Source organism: Paramisgurnus dabryanus, chromosome 18, assembly GCF_030506205.2.
Source record: "Paramisgurnus dabryanus chromosome 18, PD_genome_1.1, whole genome shotgun sequence".
NCBI classification, from domain to species: domain Eukaryota; kingdom Metazoa; phylum Chordata; class Actinopteri; order Cypriniformes; family Cobitidae; genus Paramisgurnus; species Paramisgurnus dabryanus.
In genome coordinates this window covers 24,567,513-24,590,001 of record NC_133354.1, presented here as the reverse complement: position 1 = coordinate 24,590,001, position 22,489 = coordinate 24,567,513, and the positions used below count along the sequence as shown (strand labels likewise).

The window sequence follows — 22,489 nt, the reverse complement described above, 5'->3', positions numbered from 1 at the left end:
CGAGAATTTTCGGGTGTTTGTTGTTCACCTCCCATCTCTACAATGGGTTTATAGGTGCACTGGAACAATCCTTCCTAAAATGTATTAACCTTTCGTTTACAAAGATGTGAAACTCCTGAGTGGTCAGGGGTGTTCACTGATATGCTCACACAAAATTGCTGCAAAAGATGCTTTCCAAAAGGTGTTTTAGCATTCGTTGTAATCTTTGGAAAACTTTTTTTCCAAACGCCTCACACCCGTACATTCTTCCGCTTAGAGCTTGAATAATAGACACTCCAGCCCAATTGGTGGCGATAATCCGCCTTTGCCAATTGCAAGAATACAAACAAAGTTCCCGGCGCGGAGTAATACCGTACCTCACAGCACATCTAATACAAGTCAATGGAGATGGACAAAACTACAATAAACCTGTTGGAATGCGTCTTTTGCAGCGATTTTTGTGTGAGCATATCAGTGAACACCCCTGACTCTCTGTGAGTTTCATGTCTTTGTAAACGAAAGTTTAATGCATTTTAGGAAGGATTGTTCCAGTGCACCTATACAGCCATTGTAGAGGTGGGAGGTGATACAAGAAACACCCGAAAATTCTCAGGTCAGCATCATATGTCCAAATTTCAGTCAAAACCGTTCTATTTCATCATAAACACTCTGAAACAGGGCTTTAAGTGTAAAATACCGAACTTTTCTTTTAAGGATCGAGTACGAGTACCGATATTTTTTTCCTGGTACTCGCCGATACCGATGCTTGTTCTACTGTTTTTTTCATGTGGCAATTTTCTAAGAACAACACAATGAGACTAATGAACATATCAGCATCTTTATTTTTAACAACTTCAACTCATATTATAAAAAACAAATAATTATTTTGTGCTTCTCATCACAAATTTTCAAAGCCAACATTTCATACTGTCCAATAACCTCCAAAGGGCAAAACCAAGGTCGTAATGAATGTAATTTTTACCTGCCTGTCACAAAGCTGTCAAAGTGCTAAAGAAATCACAGACAACAAGACAATCAAATTTGTCATAAAGTGTCATAAAGTACTTCACGTGAGCTATCTGTCTTTGGTATCGGAGTATTTTTAAGAGTATGAGTACAAGTACATGAGCTTGGTTTCGGGCCTGATACCAATACTGGCATCGTTATGGGTGCATCCCTATATCAGGTTAAACTGTTGGATCGAAATATGTTGTTTAATTGTGACTTTAGCAACCAATTTCAGAGATATCTGTCTTTCCTCATTCAAGTTGACTGAATATGACTGAAATAACTGTCCAGAAACATTGCATAGATGGCCACTAGTGGCACAACTGACCTAAAGGGACTTTGGTACAGTAATATGTCCCAGTTCACATAAGCCCTCTACACACAGACATTGAGGTTATACTAGTATGCACAATTAGAATTAGTTTGTCTTAAACCGTGTTGGGGGTAACGCATTACAAGTAACTTCCATTACGTAATAATATTATTTTTCTGAAATAATTAGTAAAGTAACGTATTACTTTACATATTATTTATGTAAAGTTACTTTTTAAGAGTTACTTTTTAAGTTACTTTTCAGTTAAATTAATTTGATTAAAAAAAATTTACTAAATTAAACTGAACATAGTCACGCAGAACTATGCACTCTATGCGTGCATGCCTGAGCGGAAATAGTTTGATTCAGAAACTAAGATGGCAGGCTAGAGCCTCAGCCAAGTAAAAAAAGTAACTTAAAAGTAACTTAAGTATTGCTTTCCATGAAAAGTAACATAAGTATTACTTTCCATTAAAAGTAACTGAGTAATGCAATTAGTTACTTTTTTGGCGAGTAACTTAACATTGTAATGCATTACTTTTAAAAGTAACTTTCCCCAACACTGGTCTCAAATTGTAGTAGCCATATGAATCCAGCAGCCATATCACCTTGTAGCCCAAGACTGATTGCCCACTGAAGCTAAGCAGGGTTGAGCCTGATCAGTACTTGAATGGGAGACCTCTTGGGAAAACCAGGTTGCTGCTGGTAGAGGTGTTAGTGAGACCAGCAGGGGGTGCTTGCCCTATGGTCTGTGTGGGTCCTAACACTCCAGTATAGTGTTGTGGACACTGTACTATCAGAAAGCATCGTCCTTCGGATGAGATGTTATACCGAGGTCCTGACTCAATGTGGTCATTAAAAATCCCAGGATGTCTTTCAAATAGGTGTGCCCTGGCATCCTGGCCAAACTTACCCATTGGTCTACTTATCATCCCCTCATATACTGATTGTCTATATCACAATGTCTCCTCTCCACTAATAAGCTGGTGTGTGGTGGGCGTACTGGTGCAATATGGCTGCCGTTGCATCATCCAGGTGGATGCTGCACATTGGTGGTGGTTGAGAAGAATCCCCCATTTATATGTAATGCATTTTGAGTGCTGCAGAAAAGCACTATATAAATGTAACTAATTATTATTAGTATGTTCAAATAAGTATCCTTGAAGTACCTAAAATGGTTTACTTATTCCAAACTTTGGAAATGCAGATTCATGAACCGTCCAATATTACCCATAACTCACTGCGAGAAAGAAGGAGTTTAATGATGCTTTACTAAATTAATAAATTAAATTTGCCTATACAGCAAATATTACTTGAGAAATAATTAATTAAGAAAACACAAAAAGCAATGTTAATCTAGGCAACAACAGTCATGCGATAATTAAAATGTCCCAGTGTTTGCATACTTTTTGCTATGCACTAAAATGTATATACCTTCCCATAACAACAATTTTAAATAGTTTTAGTACATATATATGTAAGTGAACTAAGATGCAGCAAATGACTGACAGTAGGCCTAAATATAAATAATAAAAACAAAAGAAAGATCTCATCAAACTATATGATGCTTAAACACACTGCGATATGTAGAGGTAAAGTGTTACAAAATATTATTTAATGAGCAAATATAGATCTTGACTGAACTATACAAACACAGACAAGTCAAAGCATCATGTGAGATGTAACATCTTTATTAAAACAGCATATGATAAACAAAATCCTCTCTTTTAAAAAAAATATAGGCTACAGCTGCATTTGCAAGCTGATTGAAAAGCTTACGCTTGACCTCAGTGTACATTTCTGGCAAAGCTTCTGTTGCAAAGAAGTAGGGTCATATAGCGATATTGACCCTATTTTGTCTTGTATCCCGTTGGGAAAATTACTGATACATTATCAAAACTCAATATACGGCCCAAGTCTTACTTCAACAGTAAGTTGTATTAATCAGAGACCATATGACAGTGGTATCCAAAATGGTGCCCGTGGGCACCAGGCTGCCCGCACAGAGTCTGTTAGGTTCCCACCATATCACATTCTATTAATGGTCTGAATTGTAATATTTATTTATTTATTTATTTATTACATATTTTTAATATTAGATTGGCTTCTTTTATGTATGTTAACATTTTAAACAATGATAAAACATATCAACAAGTAAAAATAAATAAAATAAACAAGTAAAATAAAAAAGTTTTGAGTAGATTATATCAAAAAAGTAGCCCTCCAGATCGTTTTATCTGTAAATAGCACTTGCTCACAAAAAAGTTGGAGACTTATGAAATATGTAGGCTAACTTTTTTAAACCAAATTTAAAACAAAAACCTGACCAGTTTAATAACTGAAATATAACATTTTCTTTATTCATATATTTCTCATGCTGTAATGATGGCGGTAAAAACAAATTTACCGATACAGGCTCATTCATTCCTCACCTTGATACTCTGCACAGTCGTTTCGTTAAACATCAAAGTATCGCGAGAGCGCAGCTTTCGAATCGATCTCGCGGTAGCCTACTACTTTGACGTCAAAATCCGAACGGTCTGCGCAGAGTCTGATAAAGTCGAAAACACCTGTAATTTGTAAATTACCCGGTAGTAGCATGCAGCAGTGGTAAAGTCCTGCGTGTGTTGGAAACCAATTTTATACTGATTGTGCCATGTGTGAACTATTAGTGTCCGTAATTCACATTCAAACGGTTTAATCTACTCACCGACAAACCTACGATGGTGCAACATAAAGCAAACTATAACGACAAAACAAAATATTTTAAAAATACTTTATTGTAAGCTACATGACATACTACCGAACACAACATGCATATTTTGTTGCTCATTTTGCAGAATATTTTAATATTATCATTGCACCAAACGTACGGTTTCAAACACAGTAATGACGTGAACGACGAAACATTCACTGAATATTACAATTACGTAGACCTGACCGATCGCCTTCAAAGTCTTTCCAAAACATACGCACACATTTGCAGCCTCTCGAGTATCGGACAGTCTGTTGAAGGACGGGAACTTTGGGTGATGAGGGTGACAACGAGTCCCAGTATAGACGTGCCAGGGAAACCGAGGTTCAAGTATGTAGGCAACATTCACGGTGACGAGGCGTTATCCAGGCAACTGTTAGTGTATTTAATTGAGTACCTGTTAAGTCAATATGATCGCGATGCGCGCGTGAGTGAGCTCGTGGACCGGACTGATATCTATATAATGCCAAGTATGAATCCGGACGGGTTTGAGAAGGCTGAAGAGGGAGACTGTAGTGGCCGCGGTGAGGTCCGATACAATGCCAAACATCACGACCTTAACAGAAGTTTCCCAGACCAGTATGAGCCTTCCACTAGCATCTTAAACGATATACCGGAGGTCAAGGCTGTGATGAGCTGGATACTTGAGAAAAAGTAAGTTAGGTTTTGCCTTTTTATAGATTCCATTAAAATCAATGTTTGGTAACAGTAAATTCTATAAGATGTGATTTCTATAGTTTTAAAAATGTTATAAATTGCTTAAATTAAAAAAGTACAAATTATGAAGTGCCTAAAATGTTATCTCGAAACTTTTCCTAATTTTTATAATAAATAACACCGTAGTGGCAAAAAGTCATTTCCGTGGAGAAATTGTACAATATTTAACTTTAAATGCCCCTCTGTTTATATCAAACCAACAAAATATGAGGTGTATGGTACAAAATTACTAACACTAAACTTTTAAAGTATGTGTTGGACAAAATAATTTAGCAAAAATGCAAACCAAAATGTCTAAATCTGGGTTTTATTAAAATGTAAAAAAAAATGCTTAGAAAAACTAAAATCTCTCATGTAAGTAATATTTTTGTGATTCTCTCTTGTGGTACTATTTTAGTCATTGTCCTGGTCTATCTTCAAAAACGTTGCCGTTTTGTGGTCTTATTTTTGCCAAGCTACCTTAAATTCAAAAATAAATAAAAAATAATTAAAATAATTTAATAAAAAAATTAGTTTAAAGAATACTGTACCAGGGCAGTAACCACAATTGAGGGGGACATGCTCCCCAAAATCAGAAACCGACCAATCCCCCCAAGTTTGATTTAATAATGCATATAGCCCGGAATGTTTTGGTCTCCTCCTACATTGTTTAAGATGTACTGTACGAGTCATTTGTGTGAAATAATTATTGAAATGTAAAAAGGGGATGTCAATGTTTTTTTAAACCATTTTGTTTAAACAAAGATTTCTTAGGGTTTCTAATTGTCAATTAAATTTTAAAAAATTGTAGCCATTGTCCTGGGCTGTGTCTTTAAAAGTTTTGTGCACATTGTGCTGTAATGAAGAAGTGTTTAAAAAGTTTCTAACCTGAGTTTGTTTAAACTCCAAATGCACCAATGCATCTTTTATAAAATATCTAAATAAAGACATTTCACAAGATGTCTTTCTTAAGATGTCAAATAAATATTTGGTGTCCCCAGAGTACGTTTGTGAAGTTCAAGCTGAAAATACCCCACAGATAGTTTATTATAACATGTTAAAATTGCCACTTTGTAGGTTTGAGCAAAATTGTGCTGTTTTTGGGTTTGTCCTTTAAAATGCAAATAAGCTGATCTCTGCACTAAATTGCAGTCCCGTGGTTGGATAGTGCAAATTAAGGGGTGGAATAATTATAATAAGATCCCCTTCTGACATCACAAGGGGAGCCAAATTTCAATTACCTTATTTTTCACATGATGCAGAGAATATTTTATCAAAACTAAGTTACTGGGTTGATCTTTTTCACATTTTCAAGGTTGATAGAAGCACTGGGGACACAATTATAGCACTTGTAGCATATTGAGCGAAAAAACCTGTTCGCGCATTTCATTTTTTTTTCACTAGTGCCTTGCACTAGAAGCCTACCTTCTATAGGAATGAATGGAAACACGTTATCCATCTCACGTCGTTGCACACGCACCAGCACCAGCGGGCACACTGGCGTGGCGTGGAGCAGAGTGAGCTTATAACGGTCCCAGACAGGCCCCGGCTCAATTGAAACCCTGATTACATGCTATTGCGAACTCGTGAGATGTAAAGGGGGAGTGAAATTGCAGATTAGTGTCGCCTTTGACAGATTTTTGAACAATATTCGCTATTCAATATAAGGGCTGCACGATAAATCACATGCGATATCACGCGCATCTCGTCAGTAATGCCAGTTCCTTGATTAGTATTAAATCGCCAACAGCTGCTTTCAGATGGCGCGGCATTAAATGCACAGAGCCGTAGTTCCCTGACAAGCTGGGCCATATCGCATACATATCGCAGGCGATAAGTCCGCGATAATTAATACGAAATTGCCCCGATTGTCTGTGCAGTTAATGCCGCTCCATTTGAAAGAGCTGATGGCGATTTAATACTAATCAAGGAACCGGCATTACTGACGAGATGCGCGTGACAATCACATGCGATTTATCGTGCAGCCATATTCAATGTTCTGTAGTAATTATTCTTCAGTACAGTTATTTCTACAATATCTAATATTCAATATATCACCCAGTCATACATAGCATATACCTCTGTAATCTTTGTCAGGTTTGTTCTGTCTGGTAGTCTTCACGGTGGTTCTGTGGTGGCCAGCTACCCTTTTGATGACTCCAGCTCTCATAAAACCTCAGGACTTTACAGCTCTACGGCAGACGATGCTCTGTTTCGCTATCTAGCGCAGACGTATGCTGAAAACAATCCCATTATGAGAATGGGTGAACCACATTGCCCTGATGATCCCAACAAACACTTTAAAGATGGTATCACCAATGGTGCAGAGTGGTATGATGTCCAAGGTAAGCCAACTGTCATAGCATTTTATCTTCATGAAGCTCTTTTGCACTGCTGTTTGGTGTCCTGTGCTTAGGTGGGATGCAGGATTACAACTACCTGAAAGGGAACTGTTTTGAAGTCACTTTTGAATTGAGTTGCTGCAAGTATCCTCCAGCGTCTCAGCTTTACATCGAGTGGGTCAACAACAAAGAGGCACTTCTTCTTTACATGCAGAATGTGAGATTATTCAAATTCTTAGCATTGCATGCGTAATATTCTGCATGAATAGTGATCGTTGTTTTTTTGCCGATTTCAAGGCTCATATTGGTGTGAGAGGTTTCGTAATGACCAGGTCCGGCCTTGGTCTTCAAGATGCGACCATCTCGGTTTCGGGAATCGATCACAACATCACAACCTGGACGTTTGGTGACTATTACCGCTTGCTGCTGCCTGGAATATACGACTTGACTGCTAGTGCCCCTGGGTGATTATACTGTGTGTAACATCACTAACGGTGTAAAGGTTTTAAACAAAAAGGTTTTAAGTTTTTCGCATCACAGGTATCTCCCAAAAACTGTGAAGGAAGTACCAGTGGTCGAAGGCAAACCGACGGTGCTAAACTTCACTCTTGAGGAGACTGAAGAGGCGATGGTAATGTCAGAGCCTGTGCTTTCTGAACAAACCACCGTAACCAATGAGGTTTTCATCACCACAGTACCTTCCACCCCGAAGTCTCAAATCCAATCCTTGGACTTCCGACATCATAGTTATGATGAAATGGAGATGTTCCTGCAGCTGTTCAGCGCTGTCTACTCATCCATCACATACCTATACTCTGCTGGAAAATCAGTGCAGGGCAAGAATCTATACGTGATGGAGATATCCACCAATCCTGGAGTTAGTCAGCAAGGTACAACTTTATACAATCATATTTGATCTATAGATTTCAAGTTAATCCAGCATGCTGTTTATGTACAATTTCTTGAATGTGATAATCAACCAGGCAAACCCGAGGTCATGTTTGTTGGTAACGTACTTGGAAATGAGGTTATCGGCCGTGAAATTCTTCTGAACCTTATTGAATACATTTGCCGCAATTACGGCAAGGATCCTTTAGTCACCGGTCTGGTCAACAGCACAAGAATTCACATCATGCCTTCCATGAACCCCGATGGTTATGAATTGGCACTTAAAGGTGAGAGCGAATACGTTTGGTTTGGTGTGCTGTCGCAGTGTCATCTTCTGTATTGATCATTTTGTATTCCTTTAGCCCAAAAGGGACATTTAAAGGTCTCCGTTCTTCGTATCATTGGACATAGTAATAGTCACCGTGTGGACCTGAACACAAACTTTCCTCAACGTACAAAATCAAAACTTGTTATTGAAGAGGAAACTCAAGCAGTGATTAACTGGATCAAGTCTCGCTACTTTGTGCTGTCTGCAAGTATTCGTGGAGGTACTGTGAGTTTTATTTTTAGTTTGTGATACATTCAATGTTTCAAGTAAAACTGAACTGTATCGTCTTTAGGGTTCAGGGGAGTAGAGTATCCTCATTCCATTGACTCTATTGATGAAAATTTGTTTAAATATGTTACAGAAGCCTTTTATATGGTAAGTGTGCCGAATACTAAAGTATAGCACTGATTTATGTTTTTGTCTTTCTCAGTTATTTTGGACGCTTACTGTTGTGTTTTTATTGGTTCCAGCAATCTCAGGCTTTACAGGAGCCCCAGGCCTGTGATGTGCCGAGAACCAGAGAGAAAAAAGCCAACAGGCACCGTCGTCCGCCAGTGACTGGTTAAAATATTCAACTGTTCAACCCCTCCTAAAACCAATTACTGTTCTTTTTATTGTGAGATATACATTTTTGTCTTCTGATTGTATGTAGGAACTGATATGCTGACTTGGGCTTATAGTGACACAGATAATTTAGCTGTTAACATTGGTCTGAGCTGTGATTTGCGGCCACCAGAGGAGTCGCTCTCAGAATACTGGGAGCAGAATCACAAAGCCTTGCTACAGTTCATACAGCAGGTAATGTACTCTAGATAACAAATTTAGCCAAGTGTATCACCTTCCATCCTGAAGAGGTGGAATTTCGGTCCTTGGCCCTCTAGAAGTGGAATTTACTAGCCATGTTCGTGGTTTGTGTGATGTTAGGTTCATTTGTTTGTGAGGGGTATGGTGACTGATGCTCATACTGGCAAAGGCATCTCTAATGCCACAGTTGTGGTGGAAGGATCCAGGCACCAGGTTCACACCAACAGTGCAGGACAGTACTGGAGACCCCTGGCTCCTGGTTCTTACCATATCATAGCTTCTGCTCCAGGGTACGATACAGAACATTAAGGGACCATTTGAGGCCTTCTGATCAGTTAACAAGCACACTGACACTGTTGTCGTGCTTTACCTTCAGTTACAACACAATGTCTGTATCCGTCCGGGTGTTGGAGACTCGAGTGGAGCAGGTGGACTTTAAACTGGACAGGGACACATCAGAGCCATCCTTGGAGGAAGAACAACAGAAGGACTTTGAGAAACTGGTGGAGCGGCTTTTACCCGTTGGTGCGTTAGATAAATTTGTCCATAGCCTTCTGCCAGCGCAGATCCTGCAGTATCGCAACTACAGAGAACGTGCCGAGTTCCTCCGAAGTCTTACGTTCAACTTCCCTCGCATCGCTCGCCTGTACAGGTAACTGCACTTCTTCAAAATGTTATTAAATCTGTTGTTTCTGTCTTGATTGAAACAGTTCTCTTAATGTAACTTTGGCAAAGGCATCAAAAATAGTTTCCTTTTAAAGCTCACATAACATGCTGTTTCTGCTTATTCCCGAGTACCTATTCATGAGTATCAGTCAGTCATGTGACATTTTACGTCATTTCAGTTGCCTGCCGCCATCTTGAAAACCTAACGAGTACCAGTAGGCTACTGACAATCATTGGCTAGCTTGCTACGATTTACGGATTTCTTATCTTTTACGGTCTATGATCCTTACAGATACGGGAAATGCCAAGAAAGACCACATTTCGCACCTCGACTGTCATGAAAAGAAACGCTACTTTAAAAAAATATCTTTGTTAGGGTGTGATGCCTACTTGATCCCTGATGCGTTCTTCCAGCCGCTGTCCACTGCTACAGAACTACCACTATTTTTATACCACTAAGAAGGCGCAACACAACATGAAACTTTGCTCGAAGTATCAGCTTGATCTCTACACATGAACGCGAGCATTGAGAACATTGTTTGTGCACACAGAGTTTACTAAAAAGAAAGGTTTTAAACAACTGACTTTGGTGTTTTGGTGTCCGCTCGCTGTCTTTGCCAGACATAAAGAATCGATTTCCGAATGCGAATGAATGAATCTCATATGAGGCTCCTATTTTAACTAGAAGGTCAATATTGTTTTTCACTTGCGACAAAACAACGAAATTATCTGGCATTTATATGGAACTATGCTTTAGGAGCTATCCATCTTTACTCTCCTCCCTCCTTACGTCGCATTCGGACATCGATACATCTTGACCGACAAGATGGCAGCGAGCGGACGCCAAATCAACCAAATTCAGTTGTTCAAAACCTTCTTTTTAGTAAACTTTGTGTACACAAACAATGTTCTCAATGCTCAAGTTCACGTGTAGAGACGCAGGTGATACTTCGAGCAAAGTATCATGTTGTGTCGAGCCTTCTTAGTGTTGTTAAAATAGCGATTTTGATGCTCACAGCATATTGAAGGCATACCTTCTAGTTCTTTTGCGACCACTTCAGGTACTCAAAATGGTGGAAGACAAGTTTTGCGATGTGAGTGACATCAGCTGATATTCATGAATAGAATAGTATTGCATCATTCATATATTCAAAGAATCTATAGTTTTATCAGATTTATAAGATAGAATTGGTACAAATTATCTTTCTAAATAAATACGAGCTACTGGAGGCATACCGTTTTGTGTCCACATAAAACATTATCCCACTATCTCTGGATAACCATATAGTGAATCATAAGTTATGTCGTTTACATTATTTATATGCAAAACACAGACGTTTGATGCAGTTTTACATACTGCCTGCAACTCATGACCCGGTTGGGACTGCCCCATTTCAACAAAATTCAACACACACGCACAACTCCGCTGCTACGCCAGATAAATAAACTATATCCATTGTTTTCATAATGATGGGTTCATTGGCAAGCGGAACAAGATTAAATTTCCCTCACAAACAATAACACACTTCTTTGGGGACTTTGATTTCATGTCAGCTTTTGGTTGGTGTGTGCATGCGATATTTCATGTGTGCCCATATAAGGACTTCCACTGTACTTCCTGCACTGAAATTGCTCATAAAAGAAATAAAGTGAGATTGTTGCATATGAATATTTTTTTTGTTTGAAAATAACTTTCCCAAACTTGTACGAACCCTGGTGAAGCGCATTCGGCACAGAAATACTTGTCACACATCCAACTACTTTTTTTTGACACTTTGCCTTGTGTTTAGCATGAGGAGTCCAACTCTTAAGGGCCATTTACATTATAACAATAACTAAAAAAAAAAATTTTTTCAAGTTAACTCAAACTTTTCTAGCGTCCAACTACGGTCAAATAGCATGATTTATGTGCTTCATTCGTGTCTGTTGTGAATGCACAGTTAAACCGTGTCAGAATGCATGAAATAGCATACCCCCCTCCCAAAACTATGTTCTGCAATGTGACTGCAGATATGCACATTGAGAAGCTGATGCTGAAACAATATATTGTGCAGCCCTATGTAAAATTGTTTTTTAGTTTGGGTCAGAGCGTTGAGTTCAGGACAATCTGGGCCTTGGAGATCTCTGGCAATTTGGAGATGCCTCAGTCTGCTGAGCCCAAGATTCGTTATGTGGCCGGTGTCCATGGTAACGCGGCAGTCGGCCCAGAGCTGCTGCTCGAATTTGCCTCTGTTCTCTGTCTCAATTACGGCAGGAATCCCACCATTACCAAGGTAGACAACCAAATCCTCTCAACCAAAATTTCCTCTCTCACTTGCTTTCTTTCTCGTAGTGAATCTTAATCTTTTCTCCAGTTAATTGACAGAAGCAGGATCCTGATTCTCCCGTGTGTGAATCCTGATGGCCGAGAGGAGGCTCAGGAGGGTCAATGCTCTTCCACTGAGGGCTACACCAATGCACAAGGCACTGATCTGGATACCGACTACATCTATGGTCAGTCAGCTGCTGTGAAATCAGGTTATTGATAACCAGTTTAATGAAAAGCCCTAATTGCTATTATATTATTCTCTCTTACAGTAGGCAACGTGTCCGTCCAGCCAGAGACTCGTGCGGTGATGAATCTGATTAAAGGAAGTGGTTTCTCTCTCTCTGTAGTGCTGGAGGGGGGCTTTCTGATGGCCACGTATCCCTACGACAGACCCAACCAACATCGTAAAAACATCACATTATTAGTTTTATGTGCTAGCTGGGGTACACATTTGAACATCCTGGCAACCTCCTAGTATTGTGATGGCAACCTTTGCATGGACAATCACCAAAATCTTTCGTGTTGTCCTTTATAATTTTGGAAAGTCCATTTATATAGAAATAAGGATGTTATGAAATGCTGTTGTATTCTGTTTTAAAGCTCAAAATGAAGAGACGTTGAGATATTTGGCCTCCTTGTATGCCAGCATTCATCCATTCATGCACATGGGTAATGTGGAATGTGCAGAAGAACCAGGTACTATTAAAAGCTTTTAAAGTCATGAAGTAGGTGATGGTTTAATATGCTTTATGATGTGAATAATATTACTCAGCCATAGAAATCCCAGGAGGCGTCCTGAAGGGTGCAGAGTTTAACGCTCACACGGGCAGTTTGAAGGTACTTGAGAGATCTGTGCTGAACATCTAAATTTAAAATTGATGGCGGATGATAAAAACCTTTTTTGCGATATATGGGAGTTTATGCAAAATTGTTGTTTCCATTGGCACATTTTCATGACAAAAAAAGACTTTTTGGGTGCACTGTTCCTTAAAGAAAATACAACTGCTGCACTTTCAGGACTTCAGTTTGGATGTGGATAATTGTCCTGAGATCACAGTGTACACTGGCTGTTGTATGTACCCACCTGAATCTCAGCTCTTCTCGTTGTGGATTGAAAACCGAACACCCCTTTTCCGCATGCTGCTGGAGGTTTATTTAATAATGAGTATATGTATAAGTATATACATTTAAAGCAACACTATGTAGTTTCCATGTAAAAATGATTAACAGCTCCCCCATGTGGTTGAAAAGCGCAACAGTGCCTGGTATCAGACACTCTTCTGCAGGGGGAGGGGCGGGGCTGTGTTTCCTACCCTCCACCGCCACTTTCAGAGTGTGCTTGTAGCAGCTAGGAGGTTGCTCAGGTTGCAGCAACAGTACAATTTGTCCAGTTAAAAGTTGTTCTATCACTGAAATAATTTTAGAGACATTATTTAAAGGTAAAAAAACTACATAGTGTTGCTTTAAGGATATGTCACACTGAATAATCTTTATTCTCTGAAGGCTCATAGAAGGTTGAGTGGTGTTGTAAGGGACAGTAAAGGCCGACCCGTGTCAGATGCTGTTGTTGTGGTGAATGGATCGGTAAGCATCTATGCGGACAGTCAGGGTTACTTCACGACTCTGCTGGCTCCAGGTACACACCAGCTACAGGTGCAGGCCCATGGATATCAACAAGAGCTCCAGCAGGTATTGCTCTGGTTCACAAACTGCAGAGTCCAATCATGCTTTTTTATTTAGCTCATGTCCAGCAGGTTAAATCATTCTGATCTCTTTGATTTTAGGTGAATATATCCTCTGACAGACTGACCAGTCCCATTGTGATTGACTTTACAGCAGATAGGGTTCCCCTTGACCAGGGGGTGCTCATAATTGCATCAGGTAAAAACATCCAATATTGTGCATATGAGATTATTCCTTTATATTTTTTCTTTTCATATACTAAACGGTGCACTCAGTAGTGGACAGCTTTGAAGTAATGATGAAACTTCTTGTTTTAGCATCATTGATGAGCGTCTTGTTTTGCGCTCTCCTCGCCTGGCACCTCCGCTCTGCCAAGTTCAGCAGGATACGGGACGGCTTTCACTGGTGTCACAGTAACAGAGAGAGTCTTCACATGGAGGCCATGGCTTCTGAAAAGTCACCGTTGCGACAGGAGTTTTTGGAGGACAGCGAGAGTGAGGACGACCCTTTCTTTGTGGAGTGAATGTGTCAGTTTAGACTGATGAATAAGTGTTGTAACATTAAGAAGGACTAGAGTGACAAGAATTCATTGGTACTCCAGTTTGTTTGTTTTTTCATTGGGAAATAAATGGCTTTCATTTTGCTTATTTTGTGTGCTTATTATTATTATTATTATTATTATTATTATTATTATTATTATTATTATTATTATTATTATTATTATTTGTTGTTGCACGTTCACGAGTGTTGTTGTTGTTGTTGTTATTAGTGGTATTATTTTGTTGTTGTGTTGGTTGTGGTAGTATAAGTATTTTGGTGATGATATTAGTGGTATTGTTATGGTTATTAGTATAACTAGCGGTATTGTTATGGTTATTATTAGTATTACTAGAGGTATTGTTATGGTTATTATTAGTGTTACTAGAGGTATTGTTATGGTTCTTATTAGTGTTACTAGCTATATTGTTATGGTTGTTGTTGTTATTAGTATAACAAGCGGTATCGTTAAGGTTGTTATTATTAGTATACCTAGCATTATTTATGGTTGTTGTTATTAGTATAACTAGCGGTATTGTTATGGTTATTAGTATTACTAGCTGTATTGTTATGGTTATTAGTGTTATTGTTATGGTAATTTGTTGTATTGTTATGGGGATTATTGTTATTAAGGGTATTGTTATGGTTGTTGTTATTATTAGTATAACTAGCGGTATTGTTATGTTTTTTGTGTTATTAGCGGTATTGTTATGGGTATTAGTGATATTAAGGGTATTGTTATGGTTATTATTAGTATTACTAGCTGTATTGTTATGGTTATTAGTATTATTAGCAGTATTGTTATGGTTATTAGTGTTATTGATATGGTAATTCGTGGTATGGGTATAAGGGTTATTAAGGGTATTGTTATGGTTATTATTAGTATAGCTAGCGGTATTGTTATGGTTATTATTAGTATAGCTAGCGGTATTGTTATGGTTGTTATTATTAGTATTGTTATGGGTATAAGCGGTATTGTTATGGGTATTGTTATGTGTATTAGTATTATTTGTGGTATTGTTATGGTTATTAGTATTATGGTTATATTATTATTGTTAAATCATAATAATAACTTATTATTATTATTATTATTATTATTATTTAGTGTTGTTATTATTAGTGTGTTGTTGTTATTATTTTTATTGTTATTATTTTTATTGTTATTATTACTATTATTTTTATTTAGTGTTGTTGTTATTATTAGTGTGTTATTATTAGTGTTAGTGTTATTATTAGTAGTAGTAGTAGTGTTGTTTTTATTATTATTATTATTATTATTATTATTATTATTATGATTAGTGTTATTATTACTTTTGTTGTTATCATAAGTGTTGTTAATTTTAGTATTAATAATAATAATAATATAACAATAATAATAATAATATGCAAACAGCAGGTGGCAGTAAAGCACAGAGATGGATAAAATAATATTCAATTGAATTGCTTAATATTGCAGTTAATTCATATTTGATATTAATATTAACATTTGACATATTAATACTTGATGACGTTTCATATTGAGATTTCTTTCTAAGATATCTTTCTAAGATATCAAAGATAATTAAATGATGTATTCATGATTTGTGTGTGGTCACTAATGGTCACTAAGCAAATTCACGCTCTACCATCACCCAATTTTTAGATTTTTCTCTGCACCTAAAAATATAAAAATGCTACAAAAAAGATTCACTTGAGGCATCCTGGACAAGGTTTAGATTAACCCAGGACTATGCCTTGTTTTTTTTTTTGGACATTTAAGTAGTTTTTTTTTTTTTTTTTTTACAAACAAATAATATAAAAATAGTTTTTTTTTTAAACAAAACAATGGCACTGATATATGTTAAGATGTGTTAGTGAAAGTTGTTTTTTTAATTAAGGCTCAAACATACATTTTAGTCTGGGACTGATAAACCCTGTCCTTGAAACCGCCCCATAATGTTTTGCTTCTGACTTCATACTCCTCCTGGCACCTTTATTTTTAAAAGTGCGCATTTAATTTTAATGTTTATTTATTGAGTCATCTGAAGCATCTAGATGTTGACATTTAATATTAAATATTAGTATTGATATTAATTTTTATACCTCAGATAGCTCTAACACTTAACTGCCCACATCTTTATCAACAGAGTGCATCCATTATAATGTCCTTTACATTGATGCAGAGTAGGTTGTATTTCTCTGTTCTTCAGATGGAGTTATGTCATGATCACTAGTATGCTCTGGCATAGGGCCATTATACCAAGGTGCACCCTATGAGAGATTTCTGAGTGGATTTGAGTGGTAAAGTCCATTAGGAGTTTCCTGGAATTGGCAGCCTAACAGCTGTGGTTTACCTCAACATCTCCATCAAACCGCTCGCTCTGCTCATGATCGGCGTATTCAGCAACACTTACAGGCAAACGATCCAAGCTGTGCTTTTAGACGTTCGGAAGACACCGATGTGCAGAATTGAGCTGAGACATTTGCATGCCTCTGTCAGTTCTGCAGGTTATAACGTGCACGGGCGGTGGGCTCCATAAAACACAATCCTGAAAGCTTTAATGCTATAGGACAGGGTTCCCGAAATCTTACCCTGAAGGGCCGGAGCTCTACAGAGTTTAGGTCCAACCCTACTCAAACGTACCCACCTGTGATTTTAGTGATCATGAAGACCTTGATTAGCTTGTTGTGTTTGATCAGGGTTGGAGCTAAACTCTGCAGTGCTCCGGCCCTTCAGGGTGAGATTTGGGGAACCCTGCTGTAGGAGATGTAAGCTGAGGAGGTTTGTTGTTCAGTGGACGACTAACTGTGCAGCACTACCCCTCTCACCAGGCCTGCTCTGTATGTGAACGTATGGATAAGTGCTATTGATTTTCTTCATTTGGCAGAATCTTTAGTCTGTTTAAACCCTTTCTCCAAAGATCAAGAGCTCAGTGCTGTTGGTGTTTGGTTCAGATATAAAATAAGATCATAAAGATCTTTAAAGGGTAAGAACTTTATTTCATATAACATGTAAAAAATCAATAATTACTTGATAATTACTAGTAAATAGCATGTAAATTATACAAATGTCTTGAGATTTTGTACATTATTTCAAAGATTTGATTATTTATTGTTCAAAATCAAATGAATAAAATCATAAATAACTTTTTTATTAAATAATAAACAGATGGAAAGCATAAAATATCAAGAATCAACTTGAGTGTACAATTTGTTTGAACTTTCTGTAAGGAGTTGCTAGAAATTATTTTTAAACAGTTGGATTAGCTTAACTTTGTTTTATAATTTAGCAAATCCTCACTGGTCAAGAAAGTTGAAATTAATTATAATTACAAACTGATTAAACTTTAAAATCTTAGTGCAACAAGGAATTTTTACAGTAAGTGATCATAAAAAGTTGCTGTTTGCCAGTAACTTTACTGGGAAGCATTCTGGGAAGCAGAAATCCTTATCAACCTTTTTCTGTTTTTTTTTTTTCGTTCAGATTTTGGTTCCCAGAATGCTTTGAATGAGGCTGTTATTTTAGTTTTATTCTGTAAAGACAAAGACTTTGGACTTAGGAAAAACAAGTATGATGGAAGTCAATGGTTACAATCAGCTGTGTGCTTACCATCATTTATCAAAATATCTTCTTTTGTGTTCTTCAAAAAAAAAAAAAAAAATGAATACAGGTTAATAAGAACATGAGGATGAGAAAATAACAGATTTTTAATTTTGGGGTAAACTATCCTTTAAATATAACTAAGGACATCAAACTTGCTCCTAATTTCATTATCAGATTATTTGATTATGAGACTTCAGCATGGATTTTACAGGCAGGGTCACATATGTTCTAATGTTCAAACCCATTTACAAGAAAGATGCTTTCATCATTATCATCCCCAGCTGAATGCTCAGCCATTAGTGAAGGTTAAAATCATTTTGGAAATGATAAAAACTAAAATATTTTGGTTTTGGAGAATAGACGATTACTTCCAAATGTCTTCCTGGTGGAGATCTTGTATCAAAGAGCTAATTGATTTTGGGCATCCATAAACACTTGACTTGTTGGATGTGGTCAGGCCCAACATCTTTTTGAAAATGCACACAAAATGAGGCATTTTATGCGCTTAACAAACAGGATATCAATTACAAGATCTCTTTGTGTTTATTATGGTTTGAATAACCAATTGATAGCAGAACAGGATGTATTTTGCTAAATTAAAATAATTGCACTGCATTAAACCCTTGTATGTCAGAATATAATCTGTATACAAATTACTAAATATTTGTCGGCCCAGCATACGCAATTGCACAAATATATGTTTTAATGCAAATGCAACACATTAAAAACACATTAACACTAGAAAATCAAGTAGGGTTTGTTTAATTTAAAACGTGCACAAAATATAGCACCAAATTCAGATTTTCAGACATGCATGTGCTTTTCGTTGTGGTGAAAGAACAATGATTTGCTAAATCCATTCATATAATGGTCTTAATCATTACATTCACCTGTCTGTCCAACATTCTGAATAAGTGTGTTTAAAGGCTACTTGTTAAAACACATTTTTCCTTGGCGGCAGTATAAATCTGTTAAACAAAAGGCAAAGTATATATTACAATCTTATAAACTGTGCTTTGTGATGCATTACAGTTAGGGTTGCAAAGGGGCGGAAATTTTCCAGTAAATTTGGAATTTTGGAAATATTCCAAATTGGAAAATTACATTTATGGAAATTTAGGGAAATATATATGAACTATATCATAAATAAACATAAATAAACATTTTGTTTGGTCATGAGCAGACATGCATGCAATGTAATACAAATTTTGAAGAATCCTGATACTTGTGCTCATCAAGCCTGGATTTATTTGATCAAAACCCTTTAAAAAAAATCATTCTAATATGAACACACAGCACAATGAGATTTTAAATAAATGTAATTTAAGTGAATACATGCAAAGGTTAACATTTAGACTTAATTTAAGAAATGATATGTGCATGTTATGGAAGAATGCAAGTACATGCAGGAGGTGTGGCCTCAATGGCCCTTCAGTGTGCTATGACTGGGGAATTTTAAGGGTAGATATTCAACTGAAATTGCATTAAATCTTGTTGTTTTAAACTCAAATTCCCAGTATATTCACATTATTCCTGTTTATTCCCGTTAATTCCCATGGAAAGTTTCCAGCCTTGAAAATTCTTGGAATTTTGCAACCCTCACTGGATAAATAAATAAATCAGGCTATATACTTAAGTGTTTACATATCTGTTTAATATGTTTTAAGAAAAAAAAATAAACAGATTGAAGTTTGATTCTTTGAATGGAATACAACATGCAAGACATTTGCATAATACAAGAAATACATTTAGATTGTGTTTTGCATAGAGTTGACTGATCTTTGAGAGAATTGAAATGTATGCATTAGTGTTTTTAAAATTATGAACAGAGCTTATGTATGGTGACAAAAATCATAGTAATTGGAAATTAATTAATAAGATTTGTGCAAAATTAGAGCTGCTAACGCTTTGTTGGATAAGCCATAAGCCTTGCCTTGTCCTGGTAAGAAAAATGAGAAACTCAAAAGACAAATTTACAACAAACCTAAATTCCAAACATACATTCATATGTCATATAAATAATAAATAGATAGATAGTCTGAAAGCTACAGAAAGGATAGAATTCATTGTCACTTGGCTTTGGTTTTAGCTCCAATAGCTGCTTACATTCATGCTCTTGTTTTAGATTCTGTAGGACGTCCATGACTTCAGCCTATCAAAACCCTTGGGGGGGGGAAGAAAGAAATTTAGGTGTAGGCAAACAGTATATACATCACATTTTGACTTGGTAATATAATACTATCTCTATTGACAATAATACTAAAAATTTGTGGTTAGGATCTGCACATGCTATCCTATGAGTATGAGCAAAGAGAGAGAAAGAAAAAGAGGCAGACACTTACCTGTTATCGTCAGATAGAGGACTATAGCCAGACCCACAAAGATGGAAACGACACTGAGCAACAAAGACAGACGTCCAAGTCTCTTGCCACCTTCATAATCTTTTGCTTGTATCATGGAGCGAGCCTAAGTGAGGAAAAACCACCCACGTATTAGTTTAAATAAACTAACATTGAATATGTAGCATGACAACAATGACTTTTACTATAGTAGGCTAAATACTGTAGCCTATAGGCAGCCATAAATTTGACATTATTATCATTTATTATTTAGATTTATTTAAACGCAAATGGTAGCATTCAACATCTTGTCTTTATTCAGCATAATTGCTTTATATCAATTCAAAATTATAAGCAATAACTTCATGTGATCTCTAACTGTCTGGCACCAAGTTAAACTCACCATATGCGCAAAATAAAGCGCAAACACGTTTATGGGGACCGCAGGACAGAAGCATGAGATCACGGCCAACCATATGAAACTACAGGGCTCGGGCTCGTCGGGTGTGGGCGACGAGGCGCGGCTGAAACTGCCCCGGGATTCAGAGAGCGGTTCGGTGCCGACCTTCTCCTCATGTTCATTCTGGTCCGTTTGAAGAGACTTAACGCTGTCGTTATCCGGCTTGTGATTCAATTCACCCTTCAGCTCTTGGGTCGAGATGTCAAGAAGTTTTTGGGTGTCCCCGAAATCAGAGGACTGAAGCGCGGCGCTCTCTCCCAGCGCACCTGTCGCGTGAGGGGCATCCGTATTGATAGCCATCGCTTACGGGGAAAAAACTCTTATGAAGTTACGTCCGTCAGGATTTCTTCATTTAATCCAATTAATCACAATGGTGACGATTGAGGATTTCGCAGAAACGATGAAACGGCTGTTGGACATCCACTCATCAATATTTCATCAGACGCGTATGACATTTGAGATGAGACTCGAGTGGATCTTCAGCTCGTTCTGGATGCTTTGCGTTAATCAATCAGTTTGCATCGGACGCATCTTGAGGGCGCGCCACCGGCGCGTTTTTTTATTGGTGAGCTTGCGTTAATTGACGCTGCGCGCGTGCCGTTTCACTTCTGTGCATTTTAAATAACATTAACTCTTCTAATACAACGATTTACAATTATTGACTGTTCGTTTTTGTTTATTCTTAGACATAGGGATGATTTATTTATGCATTTGTCAGAAAGAAATACACGTAAGGATTTTGCTGACTTGGTTATGCCTAAACTTTTTTTAAGTATTAACAACTTTTTATCGTATTTATTAATGATATGTTATATATTTATAATATTAATAGAAGGTGGGTTTGGGTTATTATTTGTTCTTGGATTATTCATTTTATTACGGTAAATGCATTAAACTGTGTTGTGCTCTCTACCGACCAATGTCGCCCCCTATGGGTCATAATTTTACATCATACTTCTGAAACGTTCACTATTGAAGGCGTGCATTTACACGTTCAACTGATTTGTAGACTTTGTATATAATATAAACTTACTGACTAAACTTGATCAATTAAAAAACATTTACAATTTACATAAGGCTATATTTCATTTCAGACCCTCTCTAGCCTTTATCTTCTGGTATGCAGGCACAGGAACAGGCCATATAAACATTATAGAAGTTCCTTTACGAAAATTTGGGATGAAAATTACCCTTGTAAAACTTTGTGACAGCCCTGGTTGTGAATGGATGAATCTTTTGAAACTGATTAAGTTGAGTTCAGTTTAAAGGTCCATCAAGCCAACAGAGAATGTGTTCAACTAACAATTAATTGATAAATGTATTACATAATCTTTTTACATTTTTAAATTGTATGATCTGAATAAACATTAAATATTTTCAAACTTACTAAATATTTAGTTGATCACTTAATTATTTGTATTTAATTAGTTTACAGTATATTTGTAATTAAATTGAATATATTTAATCACAAGTACACTCTTTAATTTACGCTTCAAAATAAAAGTGCTTCACAATGCTTTGGATAAAAAGTATGAAAGAAATGGTTTTTCTAATCTGAAAGATAAATTGAATATCTTTATTCTCTCTTTTCATGCAATGTGTACTTAGAACAAACCCAGCAATTGGTTTAAATTAAACACAAAGGGGTGGTTTCCCGGACAGAGTTTAGATTAAGCCAGGACTATACCTTAAAAACACATTGCTGCTGGGCATCTTGTAACAAAGCGGTGGCACTGATATATTTAAAAATAAGTCAGTGCAAGCTGTTTTTATACGAGACAGCTCAAACATGCATTTTAG

At 37.0% G+C, this 22,489-nt stretch overlaps 2 protein-coding genes across 4 annotated transcripts; one reads left to right on the top strand and one right to left on the bottom strand.

Annotated features, from left to right (window-relative positions):
• Positions 1-3,926: 3,926 nt before the first annotated feature.
• On the top strand, positions 3,927-14,417 carry cpdb (carboxypeptidase D, b). Of its 3 annotated transcripts, XM_065287434.2 has the most exons (22): positions 3,928-4,709; positions 6,849-7,096; positions 7,168-7,310; positions 7,391-7,557; positions 7,634-7,724; positions 7,806-7,983; positions 8,077-8,268; positions 8,344-8,529; positions 8,602-8,684; positions 8,780-8,870; positions 8,962-9,107; positions 9,234-9,403; positions 9,490-9,765; positions 11,857-12,052; positions 12,134-12,272; positions 12,357-12,491; positions 12,688-12,783; positions 12,860-12,924; positions 13,105-13,236; positions 13,591-13,776; positions 13,872-13,968; positions 14,088-14,417. In XM_065287434.2, the coding sequence occupies exons 1-22, from the start codon at positions 4,114-4,116 to the stop codon at positions 14,291-14,293; spliced, it is 3,819 nt and encodes a 1,272-aa protein (XP_065143506.1). In that variant the 5' UTR covers positions 3,928-4,113; the 3' UTR covers positions 14,294-14,417. The 3 variants fall into 3 exon arrangements, with proteins under 3 accessions (XP_065143505.1, XP_065143506.1, XP_065143504.1); XM_065287433.2 differs by having other exon boundaries at positions 3,927-4,709; positions 7,634-7,983; positions 12,360-12,491; XM_065287432.2 differs by having other exon boundaries at positions 7,634-7,983.
• Positions 14,418-18,675: 4,258 nt separating this feature from the next.
• Positions 18,676-22,042, bottom strand: trarg1b (trafficking regulator of GLUT4 (SLC2A4) 1b). The gene is made up of 3 exons (XM_065287431.2): positions 20,633-22,042; positions 20,233-20,356; positions 18,676-20,053 (listed from the first exon to the last, which is right to left on the bottom strand). Exons 1-3 carry the CDS (start codon positions 20,987-20,989, stop codon positions 20,046-20,048), a joined length of 489 nt encoding a protein of 162 aa, XP_065143503.1. The 5' UTR covers positions 20,990-22,042; the 3' UTR covers positions 18,676-20,045.
• Positions 22,043-22,489: the final 447 nt, after the last annotated feature.